Source organism: Phyllobates terribilis, unplaced genomic scaffold (assembly GCF_046119375.1).
Source record: "Phyllobates terribilis strain yellow unplaced genomic scaffold, ASM4611937v1 Scaffold_4__5_contigs__length_816908805, whole genome shotgun sequence".
Taxonomy (NCBI): Eukaryota; Metazoa; Chordata; class Amphibia; order Anura; family Dendrobatidae; genus Phyllobates; species Phyllobates terribilis.
In genome coordinates this window covers 405,006,950-405,015,719 of record NW_027362764.1, presented here as the reverse complement: position 1 = coordinate 405,015,719, position 8,770 = coordinate 405,006,950, and the positions used below count along the sequence as shown (strand labels likewise).

General features: G+C 48.7%; 1 protein-coding gene across 1 annotated transcript in view; it reads left to right on the top strand.

Annotated features, from left to right (window-relative positions):
• The first annotated feature begins 5,226 nt into the window (after positions 1 to 5,226).
• The window catches only part of CHMP5 (charged multivesicular body protein 5), an 18,673-nt gene continuing 15,129 nt past the window's right edge, over positions 5,227 to 8,770 (top strand). Inside the window, exon 1 of the mRNA XM_073678594.1 lies at positions 5,227 to 5,460. Coding sequence (XP_073534695.1) covers positions 5,392 to 5,460 — 69 coding nt within the window. The 5' untranslated portion in view covers positions 5,227 to 5,391. The remainder of the gene's footprint in view (positions 5,461 to 8,770) is intronic.

Sequence of the window (8,770 nt, the reverse complement as noted above, 5' to 3'; positions counted from 1 at the left end):
AACTGTCATTCTGTTACTGTGGGCAATAAGGTTACTGTTGGCCTCAGAGATATGGGAGCAGAGGTAACCCTGGTGCGCCCAGAGATGGTGAGTGACGTTTGAGGATATAATACCAGGAAAGACCATGTCTATATAAGGAGTTGAAGGAGTCAAACCTGCCATACCTATGGCCTGTGTGTATCTGGACTGGGGAGCAGGGAACGGAATGAGGGAAGTGGAAGTGTCAGATACTATCCCTATCAATCTGTTTCTAGACACTGACCTGGGCAGGATGGTATCCCAATATATCCCTGTCTTGCAAGTAAATGCCACAGAGAAGGTGGTGGCAAGTGACTCATCTAAGGTTCTGTGGGATGCGGGGAAATGTACAGATGTGTAGGGAGAACGGATGTCCAAATGGATGGTGCACTGGGCCTGCATAGAAGAGATGTACAGGAATGTCCTTATGTTACAGCTGTGACTCGTAGTCAGGATGCTGCTAAGACTCAATTGTGGATAAGTCCCAGACATATGCAATTGCAATAACTAAAGACCCTTTGTTCTGAAATGCGTCTGCCCCAGTATGCCCCCCTCCTCCTGGGGTTGTGACTAATATGCTGTGATTTTTACATTTTTTAACAAAAAACTAAAGCCCGTTTGACACATAACTTTTATTGGCCCAATATGGGGACTGACATAGTCAATTATTGTTGATCTTGCACAATTTGTCAAAAAGTTGGAAAGACTGGGAATATCCATAAAGCCACATTGATACCACTACCAGTGTTTGATGAACCTTTCCAGCGAGTAGCTGTTGATATCATAGGGCCAGTTGCAATACCTAGCAGCTCTGACAAGCACTTTATTCTCACAGTTGTCGACTATGCTACAAAATCTGCAAGGAGTTTGTATGTTCTCCCCGTGTTTGCGTGGGTTTCCTCCGTGTTCTCCGGTTTCCTTCCACACTTCAAAGACATACTGATAGGGAATGTAGATTGTGAGCCCCAAAGGGGACAGTGATGACAATATCTGCAAATAAACTATGCAAATTGCCTCTTCAGAGAAAAAGAGGACTTGTACTCTATAGCGCCACCTATTGGAAGTAGCAATCCGACAAGTCACAATCAACCCTTTAACAAGTCGTGCAATATGACTTAGGATAAAAGCCAAATCAGAATCTCAATTTGCAGACACAGAGTTTTAGGCTGTTGGTAAAACAAGTAAGGAGGCTTATTCGCCATGCAATGCTCCTCTGGGAAATTTAATATGCAAATTGCCTCTTCAGAGAAAAAGAGAATAAGCCTCCTTACATTAACGTGCCAGAGCTGGTGTGTCACTCTCCATAAGGAGAAACACTACCCCTTAGACCTCAGTCCAGAGCCTCTCACCTAGCCAAATCAGTTAAGCCAGTACTGGTATGTCACTCTCCACAAGGAGAAACGTTACCCCTTAGACCTCAGTCCAGAGTCTCTCATCTAGCCAAATCAGTTCTCATACTTTGCACTGACAAGGGCCAACAGCCTGAAACACCGTGTCTGCAAATTGAGATTCTGATTTGGCTTTTATCCTAAGTCATATTGCACGACTCGTTAAAGGGTTGATTGTGACTTGTAGGATTGCTACTGCTACTTCCAATAGGTGGCACTATAGAGTACAAGTCCTCTTTTTCTCTGAAGAGGCAATTTGTATATTAAATTTCCCAGAGAAGCATTGTATGGCGAATAAGCCTCCTTACCGTGACGTGCCAGAGCTGGACTGCAAACAAACTGAAATCTTATTGGGTGTAAAAGAGTTCAAATAGTGTGATTGCATAAATATGCACACTCTTAAACTAATACTTTGTTGAAGTACCCTTTGAATTTCCTATAGCATTTAAGTTTTTGGGTAGGAGACTATAAGCAAGGCACAGAATTGAGCAGTAATATGAGTGTCACGATTCCACATTTCTGTGTGTCTGGATGCAGTGAATTACTGTCTGCCGTCCAATCTAGAGCAGGGGAGTGCTGAGCTGTCAGTATTTGATGGATAGCTCAGCTTCCCAATTGGATGCTGGGGCGTGCTGAGCAGTCAGTGTCTTGAATGACAGTTTAGCCGTCCAATCGGAGTTAGGGTGTTGCCTGAGCTTCATCCATGTGGCTCCTGTCCGGATAATTACCTGGCTATTTAGCCAGCTCTCTGCCTTAGACTAGTGCCAATTGTAGCTTCTTTATCAAAATTTGCCCCATAGTAATCCATAGCACTTCGAACAGCATATATAAACCAACTAAGTTTGTAAAAACTCTCTCAGGACAGACAAGAAGAGATCTATGCTGTAATAAAAATTACACAAGTTTATAAGAGAAATTCATAAAATAAATTTACATAAAAAGACAAGTCATAGAACAAGGAATACCTCAACGGGGCATTGCGCACCTGATTATGCATTGAGCATACTAAATTGGGCTGAAAAATACACTTCTACACATAGGTATAAAAAACAGTACTCTGCCAGTGCTTAAATATTTTTATATTCAATCTATGTGATAAGAATTCTGCCCTATTGCTTAGTATGGAAACTACTGTACTAGGCCCAATGTTATTTAATATCTTTATTAACGACATAGTCAACGGGATAAATAGTAAAATATCAATATTTGCAGATGACACAAAGTTATGTAAAACAATTAATACAAAAGAGGACAGTGCAGACCTACAGAGGGATTTGGATAAGCTGGGTAGGTGGAGCATTAAATGGCAAATGAGGTTTAACGAGGAGAAATGTAAGGTCATACATATGGGAAGGAAAAATGGAAGTCACCAGTACTCACTGAATGGGAAATCATTGGGGAATTCAGAGATGGAGAAGGACTTGGGCATCTTGATTGATAGCAAACTAAATTGGAGTGCCCAAAGTCAGGCGGCTGCTGTAAGGGCAAACAGGGTAATGGGATGTATCAGAAGAGGTATAGCTGCAAAGGATGAGAACATTGTTCTTCCACTGTACAAAGCACTGGTCAGACCACACTTGGAATACTGTGCTCAGTTATGGGCCCCAATATATAGAAAGGATATAAATGAGCTTGAAAAGGTACAAAGGAGGGCAACAAAATTAATAAAGGGAATGGAGGGACTGCAATACCCAGAGAGGTTGGCAAAACTAGAGCTATTCAGCCTGGAAAAGAGAAGGTTGAGGGGGGACATAATAAATGTGTACAAATATGTTAGGGGACAGTATAGAGATCTTGCCCGGGATTTGTTCAAAAGGAGGGATATTACGGTAACAAGAGGGCATTCACTAAGACTGGAAGAGAAAAGGTTTCAGCACCAGCATAGGAAGGGGCTCTTTACGGTAAGAGCAGTGAGAATATGGAATTCACTGAGTGAGGAGACGGTAATGTCGGATTCACTACACCAGTTCAAGCGGGGACTGGATGCATTTCTAGATACCAGGCAGATTTCAGCATATACTTAAAAATAAAATAAAATAGTAGGTTGATACAGGGATTTATTCTGACTGCTGGTTTCAGAGTCGGGAGGGAATTTTTCCTCAGGTGAAGCTTGGCCAAATCATTTGGGGTTTTTGCCCTCCTCTGGATCAACTTTAGCAATTACAGAACTAACAGGTCGAACTTGATGGACGCAAGTCTTTATTCGGCTTTACAAACTATGTTACTATGTTACCCATCAGTATATATTACCCTCCACTTTAAAGTGCATCTGTTGGTAGAAGGTATTGTATGAGGAGTATAGAGGTAAATGTCACCGTGGAGCTGATAGAGTGACAGGTATGCAGTGTCCCTCTACCTGAACGTGCGTTTCACCTCATTTGCTTCTTCTTTGATTCTTCGTCCCCAGGAAGACGCAAACAAGGCGAAAAGTGTGCCCTCTTCAGGTCAATCCAGATTTTCAATTGGATTCAGGCCTAAACTCAGGCTGGGCTTTAACAAAACTTTGATCTTATTCTGGCCAAGCCATTCTTTTGCTGATTTGGAGGTATGCTTAGGTTCGCTGTCGTGCTGAAAGGTGGAAACACATCTTCAGCTCCAGTTGCCAAAAATAGTCATAAAGCATACTGCTGTCTCCACCATGCTTCACTGTGGGTCTCGTGTTCTTTTGGAGATCCGTAGTGTTGGCTTTGCACCAAACATACCCTTTGGAATTAGCTTCATCTGCCATTTTGTTTAAGCTTGAAAAAGGCCGCTTGCTGGCCAAAACATTGCTTTTATGATGCATATTGGATGAATAAAGGAATAGAATCTTCTCTCTGGTGCCTTAGAAACGATTTGTCTCTGAATTTGGTGGGAAGTTTCCCCAAGGAAGCACAGAGCCTGTGGAATGGTGCAAAGGGACCTACCATTACTATTTAAAGAGGTTATCCACTACTTTAACATTGATGGCCTATCCTTAGGAGAACAGCTGATCGGCGGGGGTGCTGGGTGTCGGACCCTGACCAATCAGACATTAATGACCTATTCTAAGGATAGGCTATTAGTGTAAAAGTAATGGATAACAACTTTAACATTCGTTAAACACATCCCCAATAATAAGAGAGTGTTCACACTTATGCAACAACATTATTTTAGCTTTGTTATTTTTATTTTATCCATAAAAATATTTCAGTTTGTTTCTCAATACCGTAGAACTGGATTTAGGTGACATGAAATGTAGAAAAAAAGTTCTCTAATAATTCTTCTTGGTGTGACTTTTTAACAAGACAAAACAACTGCCATTTCCCAGTGGTGTGCAGACTTTGTATATCCCCTCATCCCGCCCTTTATCCTTTCCCATCCCTTGTTCAGCTTGATGGCCATAAGTCTGTTTTCAGCTGTACTGACTATGTAACCATGGAGAATGGCGTGGACTGGCAAAGGGTTTTTCACAAAAGTTCAGATTCTTTTTTACAATTAAAATATAAAAGAACAAGAGAAATTTCAAAAACTGCCACAACTGCATGTTTCTTTTTCACCATTTACTCTCACTTGGAATTTTGTTCCTATTTTCCAGTATATGGCCTTTCATTGGTTTTGTAAGAAACATGTGGGGGAGGGGGGGGGGTGACAGGGGGTGCCCTGTAGGGGCAATGAACCCACCGGTGCGGGGCTGGACTCCCTTTACTGTGAGGTGCACCGCCCGCCATGCTGTCTGGAGCAACATGCGGCTGTCCTGGGACATTGGCTCCACCACAATGGCGCCTGGCAGAGGACGATAAATCACAGTCTTGTTTCCTTCTAGAGCTTGAGAACTTGCTGCAGCCTGATTGGCCGAGGTGGGCGGGGTCACCTAGTGACGAGGCTGGGCCACATGACGTCACGGGGCCGGCAATAGTCCAGCTAGTTTAGTTGCTGTTTCCGGGGTCGGTGTCAGATCGTTGGTGACGGATCGGAAGACGTCGGTCTACGGTGATCGCTCCCCGAGTCACAGGCACCCCACAAAATGAACAGAATCTTTGGGAAATCGAAGCCGAAGGCCCCACCACCCAACCTGACGGACTGTATTGGAAGTGTAAGTGGAGGGATGAGCAGACACAATGGGGACGGGGAGGAGGGGCGACACCGCCGCATAATAAGCCCCGCACAACAGCAGAGTGACGTGATATCACAGTGCAGGGTCCCGGGAGACCCCGTGCCCACACAATGCCCGTGTTATGTAGGGGCGGGGCTCTGTCACGGGTTAGGAGTCACGTGTGGCTCTAAACACTTCCTGATTGTCCGGTTCTCCCGGTGAGGAGGCCCGTGACGTCACCGACTGTCACCTGAGCAGCGTCTGACCGGTGACTCACTGCCATAAAGCGCTCATAACGTCAGTCCTGCTCCTCCCCGACTGTTGTGCCCCCCCAGAGTGTTTGTGTGTGTCTCTCTGCACACATCGCCCCCCCAAGGGTGTCTGTGTGTGTCATGTAGTGTCTGCACACATCGCCCCCCCCCCCCCCAGTGTGTGTGTGTGTGTGTGTGTGTGTGTGTGTGTGACATGTACGGTCTGCGTACACCGCCCCCCCAATGTGTGTGTGTGTGTGTGTGACATGTACGGTCTGCGTACACCGCCCCCCCAATGTGTGTGTGTGTGTGACATGTACAGTCTGCGTACACCGCCCCCCCAATGTGTGTGTGTGTGTGACATGTACGGTCTGCGTACACCGCCCCCCCAATGTGTGTGTGTGTGTGTGACATGTACGGTCTGCGTACACCGCCCCCCCAATGTGTGTGTGTGTGTGACATGTACGGTCTGCGTACACCGCCCCCCCAATGTGTGTGTGTGTGTGTGACATGTACGGTCTGCGTACACCGCCCCCCCAATGTGTGTGTGTGTGTGACATGTACGGTCTGCGTACACCGCCCCCCCAATGTGTGTGTGTGTGTGTGTGACATGTACGGTCTGCGTACACCGCCCCCCCAATGTGTGTGTGTGTGTGTGTGTGTGTGTGTGTGTGTGTGTGTGTGTGACATGTACGGTCTGCGTACACCGCCCCCCCAATGTGTGTGTGTGTGTGTGTGTGTGTGACATGTACGGTCTGCGTACACCGCCCCCCCAATGTGTGTGTGACATGTACGGTCTGCGTACACCGCCCCCCCAATGTGTGTGTGTGTGTGTGTGTGTGTGTGTGTGACATGTACGGTCTGCGTACACCGCCCCCCCAATGTGTGTGTGTGTGTGTGTGACATGTACGGTCTGCGTACACCGCCCCCCCAATGTGTGTGTGTGTGTGTGTGTGACATGTACGGTCTGCGTACACCGCCCCCCCAATGTGTGTGTGTGTGTGTGTGTGACATGTACGGTCTGCGTACACCGCCCCCCCAATGTGTGTGTGTGTGTGTGTGTGACATGTACGGTCTGCGTACACCGCCCCCCCAATGTGTGTGTGTGTGACATGTACGGTCTGCGTACACCGCCCCCCCAATGTGTGTGTGTGTGTGTGTGTGTGTGTGACATGTACGGTCTGCGTACACCGCCCCCCCAATGTGTTTGTGTGTGTGACATGTACGGTCTGCGTACACCGCCCCCCCAATGTGTGTGTGTGTGTGACATGTACGGTCTGCGTACACCGCCCCCCCAATGTGTGTGTGTGTGTGTGACATGTACGGTCTGCGTACACCGCCCCCCCAATGTGTGTGTGTGACATGTACGGTCTGCGTACACCGCCCCCCCAATGTGTGTGTGTGTGTGTGTGTGTGTGTGTGTGTGACATGTACGGTCTGCGTACACCGCCCCCCCAATGTGTGTGTGTGTGACATGTACGGTCTGCGTACACCGCCCCCCCAATGTGTGTGTGTGTGTGTGTGTGTGTGTGTGTGTGACATGTACGGTCTGCGTACACCGCCCCCCCAATGTGTGTGTGTGTGTGACATGTACGGTCTGCGTACACCGCCCCCCCAATGTGTGTGTGTGTGTGTGTGTGTGACATGTACGGTCTGCGTACACCACCCCCCCAATGTGTGTGTGTGTGTGACATGTACGGTCTGCGTACACCGCCCCTCCAATGTGTGTGTGTGTGTGACATGTACGGTCTGCGTACACCGCCCCCCCAATGTGTGTGTGTGTGTGTGTGTGACATGTACGGTCTGCGTTCACCGCCCCCCCAATGTGTGTGTGTGACATGTACGGTCTGCGTACACCGCCCCCCCAATGTGTGTGTGACATGTACGGTCTGCGTACACCGCCCCCCCAATGTGTGTGTGTGTGTGTGACATGTACGGTCTGCGTACACCGCCCCCCCAATGTGTGTGTGTGTGTGACATGTACGGTCTGCGTACACCGCCCCCCCAATGTGTGTGTGTGTGTAACATGTACGGTCTGCGTACACCGCCCCCCCAATGTGTGTGTGTGTGTGTGTGACATGTACGGTCTGCGTACACCGCCCCCCCAATGTGTGTGTGTGTGTGTGTGTGACATGTACGGTCTGCGTACACCACCCCCCCAATGTGTGTGTGTGTGTGTGACATGTACGGTCTGCGTACACCGCCCCCCCAATGTGTGTGTGTGTGTGTGTGTGACATGTACGGTCTGCGTACACCGCCCCCCCAATGTGTGTGTGTGTGTGTGACATGTACGGTCTGCGTTCACCGCCCCCCCAATGTGTGTGTGTGACATGTACGGTCTGCGTTCACCGCCCCCCCAATGTGTGTGTGTGACATGTACGGTCTGCGTACACCGCCCCCCCAATGTGTGTGTGACATGTACGGTCTGCGTACACTGCCCCCCCAATGTGTGTGTGTGTGACATGTACGGTCTGCGTACACCGCCCCCCCAATGTGTGTGTGTGTGTGTGACATGTACGGTCTGCGTACACCGCCCCCCCAATGTGTGTGTGTGTGTGACATGTACGGTCTGCGTACACCGCCCCCCCAATGTGTGTGTGTGTGTGTGACATGTACGGTCTGCGTACACCGCCCCCCCAATGTGTGTGTGTGTGTGTGTGACATGTACGGTCTGCGTACACCGCCCCCCCAATGTGTGTGTGTGTGTGTGTGTGACATGTACGGTCTGCGTACACCGCCCCCCCAATGTGTGTGTGTGTGACATGTACGGTCTGCGTACACCGCCCCCCCAATGTGTGTGTGTGTGTGACATGTACGGTCTGCGTTCACCGCCCCCCCAATGTGTGTGTGTGACATGTACGGTCTGCGTACACCGCCCCCCCAATGTGTGTGTGACATGTACGGTCTGCGTACACCGCCCCCCCAATGTGTGTGTGACATGTACGGTCTGCGTACACCGCCCCCCCAATGTGTGTGTGTGTGTGTGACATGTACGGTCTGCGTACACCGCCCCCCCAATGTGTGTGTGTGTGTGTGACATGTACGGTCTGCGTACACCG